A 24,025-nucleotide genomic window follows, 5' to 3' on the forward strand; every position below is an offset into this window, starting at 1 on the left:
TCCGATGGAATTCCGTTGGAATTCCAATGTGAGCTGGGCCGGGCAAAGCCTGATCGTGTGTATAGGGCATAATGTGACTATCCTCTGATTTCATTTCTCATTCAGAGAGCACTCATATTCAAATACAGTATATTTTATTTGGAAATTACATCCTACTTAGGACTATCCCTTTTATTATGGAACTCACTCTCCTTGACATCAAGGGTTACGGTTGCTCTACCTATTCTCCAGCTATTGATTATTTTTTATTAACATACCTTGTCTGACCGAGTCTTCATTCCCTGAAGTAAAGGGTTTAGTTGACAGAACTGGTACCTGAATGTATAAGGAGCCTAAACGAACAATGTGAAGGACAACTGTCAATATGTTAGGCCTCCCTCTACTCTAGTAACTTTCTTTCAATGACTATCTTAACTGTTGGTTTAAAATACTTTTCAGTTGCTACAACGTATTAACGGTTGTACACATTGTTCGTTTAGGCTCCGTATTCATTCAGGTACCAGTTCCCCCTTTTGGGATTATCTGCCCTGATGTGGAATGCCAAGTTAATCCTTGGTTTCATTTTCCTTGCAATGTCCTTTACATTTTGGTACACTCCGTCAAGCCAAGCATTGATTTTAATATGATACCACATCTATTGATTTTCATATTGGCTTTGCTCATCCACTGCTTTTGGATGTCCCACTCTTGGCTTACTACAGTCCTCAATGGAAGATAAATAAAACAAGATTTTTGTAATTACTCTAAAATCTGTTTCTTGAAGTCCCACTCATCTGTGTGATTGGCCTTATGCACTGCTTGCTCACAAAACTGAGGCATGATGGTTGAGGATATATGGGGTGCTGCTGGCATCACTTTTCTTTGCCAGTGTTTAAACCTCCTTTAGTATATACCCACGTGTCCAAGACTTGCCACAGTCCCTCAGTGGGCTTCAGTACAAAAGTCTTACTTTAAAGCATGGCCATCCTTCACATGAAAGTATATGTTTCATAAAAAAAATGGTGCAGGAAAATAATTACAGAAAGATATTACATAAACAACAGTAAAATAGCAGGGATTAAGGCTGGGTTCACACCTATGCAAATTGGATGCGGATTTCCCCGCATTCAATTCTTATAGCAGGTAAATGTGACCGGCTTTCTATGGAGCTAGTTCACACGTCTCCAGGGAGACTGCGGAGCACACTGCACTGCACTGTGCGTCTTTGCCTCAGTTTCAGGGCTGAATTCAGGCAAAGATTCTGCCCTGATTCGTCCCTGAAAAAGAGAACAGGGAGTACAATTCTCTTGTAGAGTAAATCCTGTCTTATCTGAGTCACGACCCTCATTAATTACACTTAAAATTCCTTTAGGCTCCATTCACATCTGAGCATATTAATTCACTGCCGTTTTTCAGGCTTTTTTTTTATATTTTTTGTAGCTTTTTACAAGCTTTTTTAAAGCGTAAAGTGTATTACAAGTGTTTTACAGCTTCAGACGTTTTTGTTTGGCCAACAGAAATCACTAGGGGGAAGAGAGGGAGAGGAACTTATGGGTGGAGAGCCACTATTGGAGCAGAAAACGCGTATAAAACGCTCGTAAAACGCTTGTAAAAAGCTCAAGTCAGGAGTTTCTATTGAAGTCTATGGCCGGGTACACATGAGAGGATTTATCCGCGGAAACAGTCCGGGGGACCGTTTCCACGGATAAATCCTCTGGCGGATTTTGATCTCATGGTTGTACTAACCATGAGATCAAAATCCCTGCGGAATTCCATCCGCGGTGACGTGTCGCGCCGTCGCCGCGATGATGATGCGGCGACGTGCGCGACGCTGTGATATAAGGACTTCCACGCATGCGTCTAATCATTACGACGCATGCGGGGGATGGATTCGGACGGATTGATCCGGTGAGTCTGTACAGACCAGCGGATCAATCTGTTGGACTGGATTCCAGCGGATCGATTTCTTAGCATGTCAAGAAATTTTGATCCGCTGGAAATCCATCCCCGGGGACAAAAATCCGCGGAAACAGATCCGCTGGATCGTACACACCAGGGGATCTATCCGCTGAAACAATTCCAGCGGCTCGATCCTCTCGTGTGTACGGGGCCTGTATCGCGGCGACGGCGCGACACGTCACCGCGGACAGAATTCCGCGGGGATTTTGATCTCATGGTTAGTACAACCATGAGATCAAAATCCGCCAGAGGATTTATCCGCGGAAACGGTCCCCCGGACCGTTTCCGCGGATAAATCCTCTCGTGTGTACCCGGCCTAAGGGTCCAAAAACACCTGTAATCTGCCAAATATAAGCTCATGTACTTTTTTAAGCTTCAGGCGACAGAACGCTCCCATATGAACAGGGGCCATTGAAATTAATGGGATTTGACTTGTTGAGCATTTTAGAGCTACAAGCTTCTAGCAGAAAATCAAAAAGTGTGAACGGGGCCTTATATCTTCCATGATGAATTAAGTGCTGTGCTTGTCAAATGCAATATCATTTGTTGTCCATGGAGGGGTGTTGCGGATTTAATGCAGTTCTAAAGGCAAAAGGTGTTTTGCGTTATTGCATTCTATGCAAGGTAAAAAAAAGCTTTCAGTATCAGCTCTCCACAGCCCCCCTCCCAAATATTTACCTGGCTAGTGTTTGAGAGCAGCATGGCTTCTCTCTCTCTCCTTACAGACACAGAGACAGCAACAAATGTCATTGGCTTCTGTAGCTGTCAATCAAATCCTGTGAAGAGGTAGCAGGAAGTGAGGCCAAGCTGCACTGTGTGTATCTATGGACACACATAGCCTGGCTCAGGATCGAGCCCTTCCCCCATAGCAAGCACTTGCTATTGGGGCAGACACAGATGAGGAGGAGCCAATGTGCCAGCAGGGGAACCTTGAAAGAGGAGGTTCTGTATATGTAGTTATGCCTATATATATATATATATATATATATATATATATATATATATATATATGCTCCCTTTTCACTCCTGGCATGATATTGACAGTAGTAGTCAGCTAGAGTCACATAATCTATACTCAACTTGTCATAATCCCTTTAGCGCTTTAATAACCTGTGGTGTTTGGAGTGATTCCAATAAAAGAGCTTTAAAGCTAAGCTCCAGACAAGCAGATAACCATACAGGTAAAATATGCAAACTGTTTTGTATAAAATAAGTTTTTATTAATACATATACATAATAATTATATGTAAGACTCAGTATGGCTAAAATTATAAATACAAATATTACTCTTAAAACTGTGTTTCTTTTTTTTTCAAACTTGTAGATCCTTACTCTTTTAATGCACTGTCACATAAAGCACAATTTATATAAAGTAATAAGCAATACTTTGAAAGTTCCCCCAAGCATCAAAACTGCTAACCTTACAACATACAGTGGAAGTCTGTTAGAGATTTATGATTGACATTTCCTCAAAAAGCCCTATGACTTCAGCTGAATGACTATTAAACATGTATTGTTTTTTTCTTCCCGTACAGCATATTTCCAGCATATTTTATGCTCTGTCAGCATTTTTTTTCAAGCATCGCACCATTTAGTAAAATTGTAAAAATAAATTGTAACATTTGTGTAAACTTCAAGGAATGTTAGTCTACCATCGCCACCCCGTTCAGCAGTGAAGTGCTTCTGAAAACCAGCAGCTTGTAGAACTGACATAATAAATACAACTACTGTGTGTCATTTAAAGGTAATCTAAAGAAGGGCTCCACTTTTACACATTGGAACAGGGCTGTATTAACTTTTTTCCTCATTTTGTTTCCCTCTTCTGTCCACCCTTGGACTTTTTTTTTGGGCTAAATCCAATAAGAGAGTTTTAAGAAATGTTGAGAGGCATCGTAGTTCAGGAAACATGAGCCCGTTTTTTTTTTTCTCTTTGGTGGTCTGTACATCTGAAAGTAGTTCTGCGTAAAATGAAGACAGCAGGATGCTTCTAACAGCTCATTCTAGCAGTCCTTGTTACCAAAATTCACACAAGACACAAAGAGTGGAGTATGTAGAAAAGGGTATAATATTGTGCTTAGGACAGCTTGATAACTAAATACAGCCCTTTAGTAGGTTAAATAATCAATGGCTCGGCTGGGCGTACGTACAGGTATGTCCCCTTTAAGACACAGCATTGTGGGCGCGCGCCGCAAGCTCCGTGAGTGTGACTGCGGGTCCCATGGACTCGATGTCCGCTGGGAGTCCCGCGATCGTCTCACGGAGAGGAAGAAAGGGGGAATTCTGATGTACACAAGCATTTCCCCATTCTGCCTAGTGACAAGACACTGTGATCGTGGGGGGTGATCAGTGTCATGTCACACGTAGTCCATCCCCCCTACAGTTAGAACACATCCCTAGGACACACTTAACCCCTCCAGCGCCACCTACTGGTTACTCCCTTCACTGCCAGTGTCATTTACACAGTAATCAATGCATTTTTATAGCACTGATCGCTGTATAAATGACAATGGTCCCAAAATGGCATCAAAAGTGTCTGAGTGTCTGAGTGTCCGCCATAATGTCACGATCGCTGCCATTACTAGTAAAAAAAAAATAATATTAATAAAAATGCCATAAAACTATCCCCTATTTTGTAGACGCTATAACTTTTGCGCAAACTGATCAGTAAATGCTTATTGCGATTTTTTACCAAAAAAATGTAGAAGAAAACTGAGGATTTATTTTTTATACATATATATACAGTACAGACCAAAAGTTTGGACACACCTTCTCATTCAAAGAGTTTTCTATATTTTCATGACTATGAAAATTGTAGATTCACACTGAAGGCATCGAAACTATGAATTAACACATGTGGAATTATACATAACAAAATAGTGTGAAACAACTGAAAATATATTTCATATTCTAGGTTCTTCAATATATATGTAGCGCTACCCCGAAGGAGCTGCTGATTTGTTATTGGGATCGGCATATTGAGTTACCTTAATGTGGCGTATGGGTGCAGTTGGAGAACAAAGCAGTGAGCGAAGGTCCAGACAGTGAATAAAGGTTTTCCAATGCTTTATTCCAGGCCAAACACGGCCAACATCAACATTTAGTGGGAAGAGCAGGTTGATGAAGAAAAGGGAGAACCTTGCAGTTTCAGGCCCGGATATTAATTGAGCAGTACTTGCTCAATAGAGTACCAAACTGTTATTCGTCGCCACTCTAGTTGGGTAAAGTGCCCCCGGACAGACCCCTCTCACAAGCCTGGCAGCCGAAGTGTCACTTAGGATTCACAAAATATGCAAATGAGGGAAATACAGCGATTCACAAACGTAAGTGCGCCCGACGCGGGCTACGCGATGTGCGCATAAGTTGTACGTCCGGCGTAAAGTTAAGCCCCATAAAGCAGGTGTAACCCAGCAGCAGACATGCAAAGGTCTGCACCAGGGAACTCAAGCCTGCGTATTTTATGTTGTTTACATTGGACGTGTGTCTGGCTGGGCGTAGGTTACGTTAACGCTGTAGGCAGTGATCCGGCGTAGTTTAGGCAGTTGTTCCGACGTGGTTTTGAGCATGCGCAGAGGGATGCGTCCACGTCCCGGCGCATGCGCAGTTGGTGATACGTATCTGTCTGGCGCTCGGCCCATGATTTGCATGGGGTCACGCCTCATTTGCATGGCTCACGCCCACTTCCACCTACGCTGACTTACGCCTTCGAAACCCAGCGCAGTTTTGGGAGCACTGGCTTTGTGAATTCCATGCTTGCCTCTCTGCGTCGGCGTAGTGTATTTTATTTGCGCTACGGCGGCGTAATGTGAGCCTGGGCCCAAATCTGTGAATCTGGGCCCAAATCTTTGCACAGATGGGGAAGCTCTGCCCATCTGTTGCTTTTTTATATACCTAATCATGGTACTGACCTGTTGCCAACTAACCTAATTAGTTGCAGAATGTTCTTCCAGCTCTTCCTTGTTAGTTACATTTATTTCCCTTACTTCCCCAGCTTTCTGTTGCCCTGTCCCAACTTTTTTGAGATGTGTGGTTGCCATCATTTCCAAAATTACCTTATTTTTTTTAACATGCGCAGTTTAGGAGATATTTACTGTATACTGTGCCGATTACATCATCAGCGCATGTGCTCTGAAGGGCCGTTCCATCAGAGCCCTGTGCCGTAAATGGCGGTTTCCGCGCACATGCATGGGAGTGACATCACTGCAGCACCTGCCACTCACACAGCTGGAGTCCACGAAGGAAGGAAGATAAGTTTCACATAATGTGCTAGTATGTGATGCATGCTAGCACATTATGGCTTTACCTTGCAGGTTGCAAAAAAAAAAACACAGCCGTTTACTACCATTTTAAACATTTGATATGTTTTCTATTGTAAATAAAATATGGGTTTATGAGATTTGCGAATCATTGCATTCTTTTTTGATGTCGATTTTACACAACATCCACATTTTTGGGGAATTGGGGTTGTACATGCAAGAATTTAGTATATTTTTTTTCCTTTTCATGCACATTTTATAATGCAGAACAATATTTAGGATATACTTTGACTGATTGGCTTCTATTTTTTCTATTTCTAGTTGAATATGATAAGGAGCTGTCACCCCGTCTAAGACATCATAAAGAATTCAAGTTTAATCTATCACAGATTCCAGAGGGAGAGGCAGTGACGGCGGCGGAATTTCGTATTTACAAGGACTGTGTCTTGGGCACCTATGAAAACCAGACTTTTTTAATCAGCGTTTATCAAGTATTAACAGAACACAAAAGCAGGTATTTCTCATGAAAATGTGTTTTAATAAGCCATTACCATCAGTAGTAACTCAGAGTCCAGGGATCAGCAGTAAGTAACACGGAGGTCAGTAATAATGCAGAGTGCAGAGATCAGTAGTAACACACAGTACAGGGATCAGCAGTAAGTATAGTAGTGTGCAGCAGCCAGCAGTAGGAAATGCAGAGTGTATGAGGCAGTACAGGTAGCAGCATTTCCTCCTCTCTACATGCATCTTTTACTGACCTTGCAAACAAAGTTAGTAAAGCCTTGTCTACTTATTATCCCATTTACCCAATGTATGTTAAATGTGTGCCCTGCTAGGTGATTCTTACTGTGGGGGGAGGGGACTGACTGGGGGAGGTGACCGATGGGTGTCCCCATGTACAAGGGACACACCATTGGTCTCCTCTCCCTGACAGGACGTAGATCTCTGTGACTGGCGATCCCGGGTACCTGGCGGACATCGTGGCCGCCAGACACGTGCATTGGCACTCAAGTGACGCAGCAGCCGGAGGCCCGAGGACGTCATATAATCAGTGGTCATCAACCCTGTCCTCAGGGTCCACTAACAGGCCAGGTTTGCAAGATAGCTGAAATACATCACAGGTGATATCATTTGCTGCTCAGCGATTGCAGTATTCTAGTCTGCATCTCCCCAAGGTAATACATAAAACCTGGCCTGTTATTGGGCCCTGAGGACAGGGTTAATGACCACTGCTTTAAATGACACGGGTCCCACCCCTCTGACCTATGATCACTCCTGCTACTGCTTTTTTATACAACTAAGGCCTCGTACACACGACCAAACATGTCTGCTGAAACTGGTCCACGGACCAGTTTCCGCGGACATGTTCGGTCGTCTGTACAGCCGACCGGACCGGATTCCCGGCCTAGCGGACAGGTTTCCAGCGGACAAATGTTTCTTAGCATGCTAAGAAACATGTCCGCTGGAACCATGTCCGTCGGACATGTCCGATGGTTAGTACAACTCACCGGACATGTCCGCTCGGCCGAAAGCCCTCTCATGCGTCGAAGCATTGACCTTCCAGGGTCGCGCACGTCGCCGTGTCATCGTCGCGGCCACGTCGCGACCATGTCACCACGTTCGCTGTCCGCGGGGATTTTGGTCTGATGGTGTGTACACATATCAGACCAAAATCTGGCAGCGGACATGTCCGGTGAAAATGGTCCGGCAGACCGTTTTCATCGGACAGTCCGACCGTGTTGTACAAGGCCTTAAGCTCGACAGGAAAGGAATGGTTATACTTCCTGTCATATTTTTTTTAGTTCCCAGTAGCCTATCCTCCTGTGGGTGGCAGAATAACCCTATGTAACCCTATGTAACATAATTACTCATGTTGTGTCCCATGATGTTTAAATAAAAAAATGATGTTTAAAATACCATTAAATCCTTTTCTTGGATTACTTTGGGAGACACGGGTCCTACCCATCTGTCTTATGATCACTCCTGCTACTGCTTTTCTATACCACTAAAGCATGATGGGATAGCAAGGGTTATACTTCCTGTCCAATTTTGTTTAAGTTCCCAGTGTCTGTCCTATCCTCCTGTGGGTGGCAGCATAACTTTATGGAACTGTATTACTCATCCTGTGAACAATAATGTAGTGCAAGAAAGGGATTTTATCGTACATTAAAAATGCTATTCTGTGGTCTATAATGTCCAGGGAGTTTATCAGTCCAGTGATCATTTAGCATTCAGCAATAGCCATATAACATGTTTTAGCACATTAGTGTGTTCCAATCCATGTTTTCTTTGTCCATTCATTGTCTCCCATGTTCCTATTCTGTGAGTAGAAACAGAGCAATGTAAAGATTGGGAGGAAGTGGAGCCCTAACACCTGTGTGCACAGTGTCGCACAATGAAATGTCAGTTTAATACTGAACAAAACATCTGAGTTCTTTGTTTCAAAAAAGGCAATATACAATTTCATGTTCAGTGGTCTCTGCTCCTTGCTGTGAGTGATTCCTTGCTTGCTGATAAGGACTTTTCTATTACTTTGGGCCTTCCTCACACTTAGGCTTGCTCTCTACGCCCAGACAGATGAAGTACGTTGAGCAATAATTTTCAGTTACCGTATTTTCCGGCGTATAAGACGACCCCCTAATTTTCCAGCCAAAATGTTGGTTTTGGGATATACTCACCGTATAAGACTACCCCCTTCCTACTAGTCATGCCTCGCCTCACGGTGCCACCATTACATGCCAGACTATGCCACTACATGCCAAACTGTGTCCCATTACATGCCAGACTGTGCCCCATTACATGCCAGACTGTGCCCCATTACATGCCAGACTGCCCCATTAAATGCCAGACTGTGCCCCATTAAATGCCAGACTGTGCCCCATTAAATGCCAGACTGTGCCCCATTAAATGCCAGACTGTGCCCCATTACATGACCAGACTCTGCCCCATTACATGACCAGACTGTGCCCCATTACATGACCAGACTGTGCCCCATTACATGACCAGACTGTGCCCCATTACATGCCAGACCTGCCCCATTACATGACCAGACTGTGCCCCATTACATGCCAGACCTGCCCCATTACATGCCAGACCTGCCCCATTACATGACCAGACCTGCCCCATTACATGAAGAAAAACCGTGCCCCATTACATGACCAGACCATGCCCCATTACATGACCAGACCGTGCCCCATTACATGACCAGACCGTGCCCCATTACATGACCAGACCGTGCCCCATTACATGACCAGACCATGCCCCATTACATGACCAGACCTGCCCCATTACATGACCAGACCGTGCCCTTACCTTATCCCATGCGAATCGCCGCCATGTGACCTAACATCTTACCATACCAGAATCGCGGCCGTACGATTTTTCAAACGCCGCGCCTCCGACGTCTTCTGTTCCGTGATAGGCGGAACATTCAGCTTCCCAGGAGGCACTGTGTTCAGTGTTCGCCTATCACGGAGGCCCTCTCATCCGAGGACGAGAGGGCCTCCGTGATAGGCGGACACTAAACACAGGACGAGAGGCCCTCCGTGATAGGCGGACACTGAACACAGTGCCTCCTGGGAAGCTGATTGTTTAAGCCTATCACGGAACAGAAGACGTCAGAGGCGCTGCTTTTGAAAAATCGTACGGCCGCGATTCTGGTAAGGTAAGATGTTAGGTTACCGGCATATAAGACGACCCCCGACTTTTAAGAAGATTTTAAGGGGTTAGAAAGTCGTCTTATACGCCGGAAAATATGGTACTCAATTTTAAGGGGTATTCTCTGGTATATATCAATTGACCTCAACCGATGGAGAACACAGCCAGTCATGGGATCTGTTTGTGTGACAGAAGCTGCAAGCAATCAGTTCCTTTCTTTTCTTTGTTTTCCTTAGACAGCACCCCACATCTAGTCTGCCAGCAGCCTATGCACAATTTGTCCAATTTTGATTGCTCTGGGCAGTGGCTACATCCTAATTATAAAAGTGAATGTAAGAAATTATCATATAAACTAATATAAACCCAGAAAAAAATGAACAGAGCATTACATAACAAAGAGAAGTTTACCCCTCTTACATGTACAGTATGTAGCAGTACCCCCGTAGGGGCTGCTGAAATTTGTGGCCCACCTGTCACCATGTGCAGCCCAGCATTCCCTTCCCAGTCACTTTGGAGACAATGAACAGTCCACAAGGTTGTTTTGTATTTTTATTGAGGGATTTGAACTTGGATAGGGATAGGAATATATGGGATGCCAAGTAGAACAAGCAATTGGTTAATTATAAGTCAATCAGACAACTATATACACTTGACTTACTCCAGTCTCCTCCAGCACATCACTTGCTTGAAGACTGTTACTCTCGCTCTCTTTCCCTCTCTCCAGCACATCACTAAGGCCCCTTTCAGACTGGGGCGGGAGCTGCGGTGGCGGTATAACGCCGCTAAAAATAGCAGGGGCTATACCGCCGGAATTGCCGCGGGTATCAGCCGCTAGCGGTGCGGTATTAACCCCCGCTAGCGGCCGATAAAGAGTTAATACCACCCGCAATGCGCCTCTATAGAGGCGCATTGCGGGCGGTATTGCCGCGGTTTCCCATTGTTTTCATTGGGAAGGAGCGGTGAAGGAGCGGTATACATGCCGCTCCTCTCACCGCTCCAAAGATGCTGCTGACAGGAGATTTTTTTGTCTCCCGCCAGCGCATCGCCTCAGTGTGAAAGCCCTCGGGCTTTCACATTGAGTCTGCAGTGAAGGAGTTTTTCAGGCGCGATAGCAGCGCTATTTTTAGCGCTGTACCGCCTGAAAAACTCCTCAATGTGAAAGGGGCCTTACTCCAGGCACAGCTAGCACATGGTTTGGCCCAACCCTGACTCAGTCAGGCGTCAGCAACTGCCTTTTGTAGGCAGGGACCGTGGGTCCCTTTGATGTAACAAAAATAGAAATAGAAAGTCTTTTAGTGGTAGCTGCCCTATGGTGGACTACTGCTCCCAGTAAGTCCTCTTCAGGCCCTGCCAGCCCTCCCAGCTGCAGCTGCCCAACTCCACTGCCCGTGACATCACTGTCCTTACTGCTGGCTCTTCACCCATCCTAGACTGCACACTCCCAGTCCTCTCAGGTGTGCCTCCCCAGTCAGTTGTGCCTGTCACTCACGGACCCTCCTGGCCACACATACACTGGGGGTTCCCTCCTGGAGACTTGCCCAACAGTGCTAGCTCCCGCTGTCCTCTCTGACTCCTCTCTGTGCCTCCTATTCAGATCCTTCATGCGTTCTTAAAGGGATCCTTCCTGCACCTGAGTCCCAGGCTCAAGGTCACCCCCCCACCAGACTGGGCCCTCAAAGGCCCCGACAGCCAAGCACTCCAACCTCAGTTTTTCCACCCAACAACAACCCCCCAGCTGGGCTAACCCTGGGTATATCAAGGAGGCCTGCCCCCTGACAATCCTAAATGGGGATTGGTCAGGGCTCCCTGAGACACCTCAGACAGCTCCACCTCTCTTCCCCTCCTCTCTTCTAGAATCCTCTAGAAGCCAGAGGGAAGTAACCGAAAAGGGATGCTATCTGTGAGTCACCAGCCTACATTGAGCCACTCCCAATTCTTCCAGCTAGGTGTAACTTTACCAACACTCACCAAAAAAAAAAAAAAAAAGCAGTCAGAATGTACAGTATTTATTGTATACTGTTTTTGCTCACTTCATTTCTGACTTTGTCCATGTATAAATTTAAAAACTGAAGAAACATACTTTAATTTATTTTTTAGCTAAATAGCTTCCTTTGCCTTACTGCAGTCCTGGTTTCATATCCTCATTGTTCATTTTTGCTTTGATGTTGCTGTAATTCCTCTCTGTTCTGGACACTTCCTGGTTGTCAGTTTCCTGATCACCACAGTACTGGGAGATTTCTCACTGTGGTGACTAATCAAGGAGGTGTGATTACTGTGTGTCAGCACCAATCCAGTTTCGTTTTACAAAGCATCACTGCCCTCTATTGGCTCTCTGGCTCTGTACATCAGAGAACCAGGAAACAACAGCAAAAACGAAACTAAACTGCAGGTACATTATATGATTGGTTTTTATCTATTTTTAATCATTTTTAAAAGGAATTAGTTAACTATTATGTCTCTATACCATGTAAACAGTCATTTCAGCAAAAAAAAAAAAATCCTTTAGTGACCCTTTAAGTATTTAATTCCTGGATAGTATTTTGTTTCTGTTCTATGAACATTTTTGAAGTTACAAGTTTTGTTTCAGGGAAATCTTCTAAAAAGGAGCATGTGACACTTTTTGACTCCCAGCCAATGATAGCCCTCTGCATAGTTAACAGAAGTTTACAATGACATACATTCTGCATCAAAGCAATGTGTGCAGTACCTAGTGTGGCAGTGCCGTTAAAGTAGCAGAGCTTAGCTTTAGGGCAGGGCTTAGTGTCAGGACAGACAACAGTTCTGTCTGTGCAGGCTTAGAACTAAGGGCACAGCTTTAGGCCTGGCTAGACAACAGTTATGTCTGTGCAGGCATGACTTCAGGGGCAGGGCTTTGTGTCAAGATATACAACAGTTCTAACATTAGCAGGCTTAGCACCAAAGACAGGACTTAGTGAGAGGCTGGACAACATTGCTGTCATGTGAGGCTTAGCCTCAGGGGAAGGACTTGATGCTAGGACAGACGACATTGCTGTCAGTAGATGCTTAGCATCAGGGGCAGGGCTTAATGTCAGGCTAGACCACATTGCTGTCAGGGGAGCTTCAGCATTAGGAGAAGGGCTTAGTGTCAGGCTAGACAACATCAACATTGCTTTCAGTAGATGCTTAGTATTAGTAGAAGGACTTAGTGCTAGGCTAGACAACATTGCTGTCAGGGAAGGTTGGCTTCATTGGAAGGACTCAGTGCCAGGCTAGACAGCATTACTGTCAGGGGAGGCTTAGCTTCAGAGGAAGGGCTTTCTGCTAGGCTAGACAACATTGCTGTCTGGAGTGGCTTAGCCTCAGGGGCAGGACTCTGTGCCAGGCTAGACATCATTGCTGTCAGGGAAGGCTCAGCCTCAGGGGAAGGGCTTGGTGACAGGTTATACAACATTGTTGCCATAGGAAGCTTGGTGCCAAGTTAGACAATGGGGAGGCTTAGCCTCAGGAGAAGGACCCAGTGCTAGGTTAGACAACATTGTTGTCAGGGGAGACTTAGTCTCAAGGGAAGCACTCAATACGATTCAAGACAACATTGCTGTCAGGGGAGGCTTAGCTTCAGGGGAAGGACTTAATGCTAGGCTAGACAACAATGCTGTCAAGGGAGGCTTTGCCTCAGGGGAAGGACTCAGTGCAAGGCTGGACAACATTGCTGTCAGTAGAGTCTTAGCCTTAAGGAAAGGACATAGTGTCAGGCTAGACAACATTGCTCTCAGGGATAGCTTAGCCTCAGGGGAAGGACTCAGTGCAAGGCTGGACAACATTGCTGTCAGTAGAGTCTTAGCCTCAGGGGAAGGACATAGTGTCAGGCTAGAGAACATTGCTCTCAGGGATAGCTTAGCCTCAGGGGAAAGGCTTAGTGCCAGACTAGACAACATTGCTGTCAGGGGAGGCTTAGCTTCAGGGGAAGGACTCAGTGCAAGGCTGGACAACATTGCTGTCAGTAGAGTCTTAGCCTCAGGGGAAGGACATAGTGTCAGGCTAGACAACATTGCTCTCAGGGATAGCTTAGCCTCAGGGGAAAGGCTTAGTGCCAGGCTAGACAACATTGCTGTCAGGGAAGACCTAGCATCAGGGGCAGGGCTAAGCGCCAAGCTAGACAACAGCACTGTCTGTGGAAGCTTAAAAAGACCAAATGCTCACATCCAAACATTAATTTACAAAGATCAGTATACAAAAAAAGCATTACTCAAAGCATCATACAAACAGAATAGATATTTTGTCAACATTAATGGTGTTTTAACATCTGCAGAAGCTGATTTGGATACATATTTTAATTTTTCCCCATGATTCATTAGGAATGTCATTTTGGTCCTGTTGGGAGTGTAGCACTCATAATCTTTACAAAAGGAAGTACAGCAATAGAGGCAGCCAGTTTCATATTTGGAAGACTTACATTATGTTCTAGTGCGCTACATGTTAGCCAACTACGAGCAGCTGCTCAGCGCAAACAAGGATACAGTTCTTGACATGTCACTTTTAGTTAAATACCTCAACTATATTTCATTTTCTTTGATGCTCCTAGGAATTTTGCATGAATTTAAAGCTGTTGTTTGGCAAATCTGTAGTCCTGGAATGTAGGGCCCTTATACGAAAAGGCAGTTATCAAGGCTAAATGAATCTGAGATGTAAGATTTTTATTTGGAATGATCCTTACTCAGTGGATGCGCAATCACACTAATTGTCAACTCGGGACTTATTTATCAATTTTATTTTGGCTGAAAATATGCTAAAAAATCGCCAAGCTGTTCAAAGAGAGAAGTCAAAGAAATGTATTGTTTAAAGCAAAACTAAACTATTATGATAAAAAGGCATTAATCGCCAAGATGTATGCAAGCTAGAGTTCTCGCCCAGTGCAAAACTGACAGATCTTTTTCTAAATAATTTTTTCTGTTCTTGAATTAGTATTATCAACCTTTGATGGTGTTGTTTAGGGTGGCTGGAGACATTTATTTTTGTAACCTCTAGTTACACATTAACTTCTCTAAATACTCTCATGGAGAGACAATGTTGTTTTGCAGTTTTTTTCCTCTCTTTTATATGTTATAAAGGGAAAGAAAAAGTCTGTCTTTAGTGAGTACCAATTTCAACTTTTATAGCTGTTTTTGTTCTAGTAAGCTATCACTTAAAAAAAGCTGCTAGCAGATGTAAAGTTCAGACATCTAGAGTTGCCACCTCCGTGTTCAAATGCTGGGTCAATGCTGGGTAGAGTTGAGCGAACCCGAACTGTTAAAGTTCGGGTTCGGTACGGACTTTGGGTTTTTCCCGAACCCGAATAATTGGAAAAAGTTCGGGTCCGGGTTCGGAGTTCGGGAAAAAAAAATGCGCGGAGGTCCCCGCAAATTCAATAACCAGACCCTTTAGGTCTGGTATGGATATTAAGGGGAACCCCGCCTCCCCTATATAAGTAATGTCACAGCTTCAGCGCGTCATTCGCTGGGCTGTGTCCAGCGGTGAGAGGAGGTCGGCGATGCTGCGCTCTGGATGGATGGATCTTCTCATCGCTGGAGATCACCCGCACCCGTCGCTGGATCAAGACAATGTTGGAGCAGGAAGCCAGGAACGAGTGGATTATCACCGATGGAGTTTTTCTTTTTTTTTTATTATTATTCATAAAGGACTTTATTCTGCGGTGTGTTTTTTTTTTTTTTACAAGAATTTACACTTCCTTCGTGAAATGGTAGGGGTACAGTGTACCCCATTACCATTTCACACAGGGGGGGGCAGGATCTGGGGGTCCCCTTTGTTAAAGGGGTCTTCCAGATTCTGATAAGCCTCCCGCCCGCATACCCCCACAACCACTGGGCAAGGGTTGTGGGGATGAGACCCTTGTCCCCATCAACATGGGGACATCCTCCCCATGTTGAGGGCATGTGGCCTGGTGCGGTTCAGGAGAGGGGGGGGCCGCACTCTGTCTCCCCCTCTTTTCTGCGGCCGGCCAGGTCAACGTGCTCGGATAACGGGTCTGGTTATGGATATTTAGGGGGAACCGCATGTCATTTTTTTTTTAAATTGACGGCGGTGTTCCCCTTTAGGGGGAACCGCACGTAATTGACGGCGGGGTTCCCCTTAATATCCATACCAGACCTAAAGGGTCTGGTTATTGAATTTGCGGGGACCTCCGCGCATTTTTTTTTCTAAAAGTTCCTGTCCCATTGACTACAATGGGGTTCGGAGTTCGGGTTCGGGTTCTCTAATGCTGAGCCAAAACTTCCTATAAATTAGGACATTGCTTTTGCCAAGTAAGGCGGCTCTTATGCCTTGTACACACAATCGGAATTTCCAATGGAAAAAGTCAGCCGGACTTTTTCCATCGGATATTCCGATCATGTGTAGCCCTATCAGAGTTTTTTTCATCGGATATTCCAATGAATTCCGTCTGAGTTTAGGTATAGAACGTGTTCTATTTTACTCCGCTGGAATTATGTTTCTTGCTAATAGAATCATCAAGTGGTAAAAGCTCAATTTACCATTTATTTTTATACTTTGTGTAAGAAAGGACTGAGATTCAGGTGTGTGAGCAGCTGGTCAGGGATGATCAGTCAGAGAGTCCCCAGTAAAACAGAAAATGTAAATATCTTCAATCTCTTTTCAATCTCTTTTTAAAAAAGAATAGATTCGAAAATAATGGATATAGGAGGTGTCCCCCTTTCAATTTGATTTGTTTTTTTTATCAGAGACAAGCATAAATATTGTATATAACTGTTTGCTAACAATACACTGTGTGCTACAGTATATGTCCACGTCTGTGTACAACAGTATTCATATCAAATAATATTAGGTAGCTATGGACTTTCTACTGGACTTATATAAGAAAAAGTAACACAAAAAAAAATCAGTCAATAATATTTACACATAAATAAAAATAGAAAACAGGGGATACCGCAAAAGCAGAGTTTATATGTGAATTACTTTGGATCACTACATCTATGTGAACCTAAAAATAGACATTTTATATTTTTGCAGTGTTTGTTTTTTCTTTTTATTTATGTTTAAATATCATTTCTTGATTTCATATCAGTGTTACTTACCTACCAGTAAAAAGCCCATGGTTACCTAATATTATTTGATAAGTAGACAGATTCAAATTTAGGGGGGTCTGGGGAGCCCCAAATTTTGTGGAGAGCGTGAGGTAGACACACGTCCACCCTCATTTTCCCCAGAGTTTACAAGTAGCAAAAAGAGTCAGATTTGAATCTCATGGCTGTGTTAGGATAACAGAGAAGGTGAACCAGACACCAAACACAACTAATTAAGGTCCAAAAGGCTAATAAGACACCTCGGGCCACCTTAGAAAAAAATGTTACGTGTAATTTCTATAATATTTGGTATCTACCAAATCTTAAATTCATTGTTTTAAATAAGTCTGACCATTGGAGGACAGGCATGCTGTGCAAAAAAAATGACCACACTAGGAAGGTTGTGCCACTATACCTAGCATGATGAGTTTGAAATCGGAAATCAGGGAGACTGGCAGGATCAAGGAATTTCACACAAAGGGAGCAATGCAAGAAGAATGGGATACATTTTAACAAAAGTCCATGGTAAAACAGACACATGGGGCCAGATTCAGCAAAAACTGCCGCAGCGTAACATATCGTCTTTACGTTACACCGCCGCAAGTTTTCAGCGCAAGTGCCTGATTCACCAAGCACTTGCGTTTAAACTTACGGCGGTGTATCCTAAAGACGTCCGGCGCAAGCCCGCCTAATTTAAATGGGGCGTGTACCATTTAAATTAGGCGCGCTCCCGCGCCGAACGTTCTGCGCATGCTCCGTTTGGAAATTTCCTACCGCGAAATTACAGCGCCCCGACGTGTTTGTGAATGGCGACGTGCGTAACGTACTTACGGCGAAAAAAAAAAAATTAAAATTCGATGCGGGAACGACGGCCATACTTTAACATGGCTGGTCTAAAGTTAAGGCATGAAAAAGCAGCCTTAACTTTGCGACGGGAAAAAACGACTTGCGACGACGTAACACACGCGAGTACCTTCGTGGATCGCTGTAAAAGCTAATCTGCATACCCGACGCTGGAAAATGACGCGAACTCCACCCAGCGGCGGCCGAAGTATTGCAGCCTAAGATCCGAAAGCGTACGAAGCCGTAAGCCTGTCGGATCTTAGCCAAATGCCGTCATATCTTGTTTGTGAATCACAAATTAAGATACGACGCGGCAAATTTGAAAATACGCCGGAGTATCAGTAGATACTCCGGCGTATTTCTTCTGTGAATCTGGCCCTTTGATTGGTAGAGTTAGTTGAGGGTCAAGAAAAAGATGTGGGTTTAGCAGCTCTGAGCTCTTATTATTATTATTACCATGTTCGATGTTTTTTTTTTCCATCTTTCACTTATGTAAGTTTTATACCATAAGAGATAATTATTAATGAAAAGATGTCTTTTATGAAAAAATGTAATAAAGAAATTTAATGGCAAAAAAAAAAACACCCAATTTCCCCCCAAATTTTTTTACTGTTACTCATTCCAATTTATAAAATATTTTTTGTAATATTTCCTATACTGCTTTTCTTTTCAGTAAAACAATATTTAAAACATGCTCAAAATTAGCTGTAAAATAACGCATAACTTTTTTCAGTAACGTAAGCAATTTAACAAAAACGCTTCTGAAATAATGCATTTATTTTACAGTATTTAACACTTTTTTGCACCTTATTTTACTGCAGGATTCAGTAAACATTGTGTAATGGTATTCCTACCCAGGGCTTTTTTTTCAACAGTAACATAGGGAAACGCAGTTCCAGCACCTCCAGCAGATGTGCTGAAGGGTTCAATGATGCCATCTGCTGGGGGATCTATTGTTGTTCGGTAGTTTCTTGTGTTGCTAGTGGGTCAATTGTTGCTGGGAGGTATCTACTGTTGAGGGAGGGGTCTATTGTTGCTGGATGCTGGAGGGTCTAATAATGCTGGCTGCTGGGGGATCTACTGTTGCTGGGGGGATCTGTAGTTGAGGGAGGGGTCTACTATTGTTGGCTACAGGAGGGTCTATTAATGCTGGCTGCTGGGGGGATCTACTGTTGCTTGGGGGATCTATAGTTGAGGTAGGGGTCTATTGTTGTTGGTGGGGTCTATTGTTCATGGGGTAGATCTGTTGCTGTGAAGCAGTATTTTGTTGCAAGCGGTCTATTGTTGCTGGGGGGATCTGTTATTGTTGAGGGTGTCATTTATTGTGGGGGGGTCTATTTTTGCTTTGGGGGGGGGGGGGCTATCATTGCTGGCTGCATGGGATCCATTTTACTGCTTTTCTTATTATAATTAACAAATTTCATACCGATTACTTAGCTCCACAAAATGATACTTGGCTCTGTTTTCTCTAAACTAGATGGTACTGGGAGGTGGAGGAGAAGGTATATGTTGGGACTTTCAATGAGGCAGTGGCTATAAGTAAGCCAATGACTCCATCCCTAGTAATTGTATATAACAAGGAGGGGAGAAGGGACACGAGGAGGGAAAGGGATAGGACGTGTGTAAACTTGAGTAACAAAGTAACCTTGGGACTATAAATGAGACTGCGGCTGGTAAGCTAGGCCATAGCCTCTAGCACTATTAATTGTAACAAAAGGGGTATCAATGAGGAAGGGAGAAAGGGGAAGGGAGGGAATAAGGTCCTATCCCTTTCCCTCCTCGTGTCCCTTCTCCCCTCCTTGTTATATACAGGTACTGGGAGGTGGGTTGGTGGTGGAAACATCTGACGTTGCTCGGAGGTGGAGATATCTGACGGTGCTCGGAGGTGGAGACATCTGGCGGTGGATGGAGGCGGGAGGAGGTGTAGACATGGGGTGGCTTGGGAGAGGGGAGTTCCTGCACCTATTCTGTTAGAAAAAAAAGCCCAGGTCCTACCCCTGTTAAATGTGATAGTTCCAGCTCAGAGATGCTGGTTGTTAGGAGGGGGCACTTGCTATCATCTTAACAATCAGTGACTATACATCCCTGCCATGCTCATTCAGCTGTCAGATAGAGATTCCTGTCTGACAGGTGAATGCAAACAAAAGAGCAAGAACAGTGTTTTACAAAAAATGGCATGGGGGATCCTCCACAATCCATACCAGGCCTTTCGAGTCTGGTATGAATTTTAAGAAGGACCCAACATCAAATAAAAAAAAAATGGTGTAAGGTCCCACCCAAATTTCATACCAGACCTTTATCTGAGCATGTAGCTTTGCTGCCTCCCCACCCCATACCAGGCCAGATACCCTCAACATGGGGGGGTAAATACCTATGGCAAAGCACCATGTCCCTATAATAATGGGAACAAAGGCCTCTTCTCCACAACCCTGGTGGTTGTGGGAGTCTGCAGGAGGGGGGTCTATTGCAATCTAGAAACTCCCTTTAACAATAAGTGGGCCCTTAGAAGCCACCACCCATGTTAATAAGCTTGGGGTACTATTAACAAAATTTTTTTTTAATGTATGCTAGAAATGAAAACAACCAAATGTTTGACCTTTAATCATAAACATTTAAAAAATTGTTCCACTTTGTTCATCCATTGTCAATCATGACGTTCAGTGATGCAGGCCCACGTCAATCACCGATCCGCCCGAAAGAAAAACCCTCTGGGGGGTTGACTGCAAATGTTCAAGATAAATCTCAGGGGATGTTTGTCCCCAAATATCTACTGTAATGGTTGATTTCAACTTAAGACCCGGACCAATATGCAGGTAAAGGACCAGGCTCCTTTTTGCGATTCGGCACTGCGTCGCTTTAACTGACAATTGCGCGGTCGCGCAAAAGGCTCCCAAACAAAATTGGCGTCCTTTTTTTCCCAGAAATAGAGCTTTCTTTTGGTGGTATTTGATCACCTCTGCGGTTTTTATTTTTGCGCTATAAACAAAAATAGAGCGACAATTTTGAAAAAAAAAAACAATATTTTTTTACTTTTTGCTATAATAAATATCCCCCAAAATTATATAAAAATCATTTTTTTTCTCAGTTTAGGCCGATACATATTCTTCTACATATTTTTGAGAAATCCTTACTTCCTGTTCTCCTGTCTGTAACTCCACACAGTAATGCAAGGCTTTCTCCCTGGTGTGGACTGTCGTTCTCGCCCCCTCCCTTGAGGGAGGAGGGGGCGAGCAGGAGAGTCAGGACTCGTTGCAGATAAAGGAGCTGTGTGTTAGTGGGCATCCTGACTCTCCTGCTCGCCCCCCCCCTCAAGGGAGGGGGAGAGCATGACACTCCACACCAGGGAGAAAGCCTTGCATTACTGTGTGGAGTTACAGACAGAAGAACAGGAAGTGAGGATTTCTCAGAAGAAATAAGGACATTTGAAAGGAAAATGGAAGGATGAGGTAAGTGAAGGAGGACTGCACTAAGGTGAAGGAAGCTATTTAGGGGAACAAATTGTACCTTCACAACCCCTTAACCTCTCACAGGACCTCTTCTGGGATGGATATGTTAAGAGCTTCTGATTTTTGATAATTGATTCACAAATTTGAGAGTTGGCCAGTGAGTATCCCGTCAGTAGGTTTCAGAGAGAAAGGTGATCGGGTTGGATAAAAATATAGCATTTCATCTGTGTAAGCTGCCACTTTTTGTGTTTTAAGATTGTTTTCTGGCATTCCCATAATGCTTGGATTTGCTCATACTCAACATAAAAATAGTTCACGGGTCAGGATAAAAAGGAACGGGGACAATTGCACCCTTTGTGTAGTTCCATCCGTTATAATCGGGGAAGAAAAGAACCCGCTCACTTTAACCTGTGCAGACGGGTTTGAATTTATAGCTCTAATCCAGGCCAACATCCTATTACAAAGGCCTATATGTTGGACAGTCAGGTCCATGAACCTCCAATCCACCTTATCAAAAGTTTTAGTAATTAGAGTAACAGCATGGAAAAGTTTTTCGACTGAGCTACAGTATATGGAGGACGTCCAGAGTCCTGATTACATTGTCTAGACATGTGCAGAGCAGAAACATTTGTTTACTTTAGTTTTGAATAGATTTGTTATGTTTCGTGTATTAAATTTCTACATTTGTGTAACGATTCAAATTCAGATTGGTCAAAAAATTATCGACCAATTTGAATTCTGTGTGAAGAATAGCTGGTTGTTAAGGAGCAGGCTGGGAAGCCGGCTGCTGTGTCCGTAACAACCAATGACTCATCAGCTGTCATCGTGCTTACCCAGTTGACAGCTGAAATGTAAACAAAAGAATGCCGGCAATTAAAAATAAAAAAAACTGTGAAAAGGAGAGTAAAAAACAAAACAAAAAAGTGAGTAAAGACACAACATGAGTTTTACTAAAAAATAAAAATGTCCCCCAGTGTAGATCCATACCCTCCGATTAGTAACCAAATAACAAAGTGTGAAAACCTCACCAGCCTGGAGCCCAAGAAAGCTTATATGGTGTAGTAATTGTTGTAAAAGTTTTTAAAATCTACGCTAAGCGTAGTGGTGTAGTGTTTATTGTAAACGTTTTTAAAACTTTTACAATAAATACTAAACCATAATGGCTTTCTTGGGCTCCTAATTGGTGAGTTTTTTGCACTTAGTTCGCTTTTTCCAGGAAAAGGGAATCCACACTGGTTTGATGATTTGCTTAGATGGTGCCATGTTCGAGTGTCCCACTGCACGGGGTAAAAAATGTCCCCGTAAACTCTTACTGATCGAGTTCTGGGGGGGTCCTTGTGTTCCTCTGGGCTTAGGCATAAGAGCTTTTGTGGGTCAGGGCAGAGTTAAATCACTGGTAAATCACTTCAGGTACTGGAGCTCTTTTATGCACATTTTTCAGTGGTCCCTTGTGAAAATACACTGTAAAGTGGTTGTAAACCTCAGTGATTTCTGCCTGCTGCCTCAATCCTCTGCTATCTGGATGAGCCATTTCTGACAGATTGTACTGACTCCAAGAGATCAAGGGGTAGGGGGTGGGGAGCTCCAGCACACAGCATGTGATAGACAGCCTCAGATGTGCATGTTTCCATATGAGATTGTGGAGGGGGAGGGGGGGTATCCATTTTCAAATGCTGTGTAAATTCTACACTTTGAACTGATGTAGAGAAGAGAAGGCTTTAGCTCAGGGATGCCCAACCTTTTGAAGAGTGAGGGCCACTTAAGTTACTTGGTAATTAGTCGCGGGCCACAATGAGTGGAGCGGGTGGATGACAGGTCTGTGTATATGGAGAGCGGACACGGACACAGCCCACTCTACTCTATGGGCTCCGCAGCCATCTGCTTTCTCTACCCCTAGCTTCATTCACAACACTGATGTTCTGGGATGATCGGCATTCCACGATCTGGGCTTGCCAACCAGCCATCCCAGAGCAGGAGGTTGTGGGCCACATTAGAGGTCTTTGCGACCACATGTGGCCCCCAGGACACTGGTTGGGCACCCCTGCTTTAGGTAAACAGGAATAACGTATGTAGGAGGATTTTTTTTTATCTCTGTATCACCTGAGGCTAGTCACTTCACTGGGTAAGGGTTTACAACCCCTTTAAGATTCCTGCTGGATAATTACTTGGCAGTATGATTGGTAGTTGTGGGGCAAAACAAACAATTCGCAGGTGAGACATAGAGAAAAATAAAGCTCAATATAAACAGTATCCTGTCAGCACAAAAGTAGTGGCAAAGCCAGTAGGGGTAAATATTTGCAGTAAATATTGTGTTACAATGTAAATTATTATTATTATTAAAGTATAAGTTCACATTTGCAGGTAATAAAATGTGAATTTATTATGTTTGGAAAGCATTGCACCAGCAATCAGCAGATCGCTCCACATCGCCGTGGTAGTTCATTGACAACTACAAGCCAACACCCGCTAAGGATGTCAGGGTTTGTAGTTCATTCAGACACACAAAGCTGTGTGTCTGAATGATGCGGCCATGTGGGCGGAACCTCGCTCGGCCACACTGTGTTTCAAACAGTGACAACTAGTACGGGGAATTTCTCCCTGTACTGCTGCCACTGAGAGGGGGGACAGCGAGCGGCGGTTGCAGCAATGGAAACATGCTACCCTAAAATTGGGTTGAATATGTAACATGTTCCCAAAGGTGAACTTTTCCTTTAAAGTATATCAGTTTTCACAGTTTAATTCCATGTTCTTTGTTATGGCTTGTGTGATATGCAAAAAAAAAATACGTCCTTTCTAATGCTTAAGTTAGGTCAGCTGGAGGAGGGTTCTATTGTTCTGGAATCATAAGATC

The 24,025-nt window shown here is 43.9% G+C and overlaps 1 protein-coding gene across 1 annotated transcript in view; it reads left to right on the forward strand.

The window, feature by feature from the left end:
* Nucleotides 1–24,025, forward strand: part of BMP6 (bone morphogenetic protein 6) — a 274,521-nt gene that overhangs the window by 158,152 nt on the left and 92,344 nt on the right. Inside the window, exon 2 of the mRNA XM_040353693.1 lies at nucleotides 6,513–6,705. Within this exon, the coding sequence (XP_040209627.1) occupies nucleotides 6,513–6,705 (193 nt within the window). The remainder of the gene's footprint in view (nucleotides 1–6,512; nucleotides 6,706–24,025) is intronic.

Source organism: Rana temporaria, chromosome 5 (assembly GCF_905171775.1).
Source record: "Rana temporaria chromosome 5, aRanTem1.1, whole genome shotgun sequence".
Classification (NCBI taxonomy): Eukaryota; Metazoa; Chordata; class Amphibia; order Anura; family Ranidae; genus Rana; species Rana temporaria.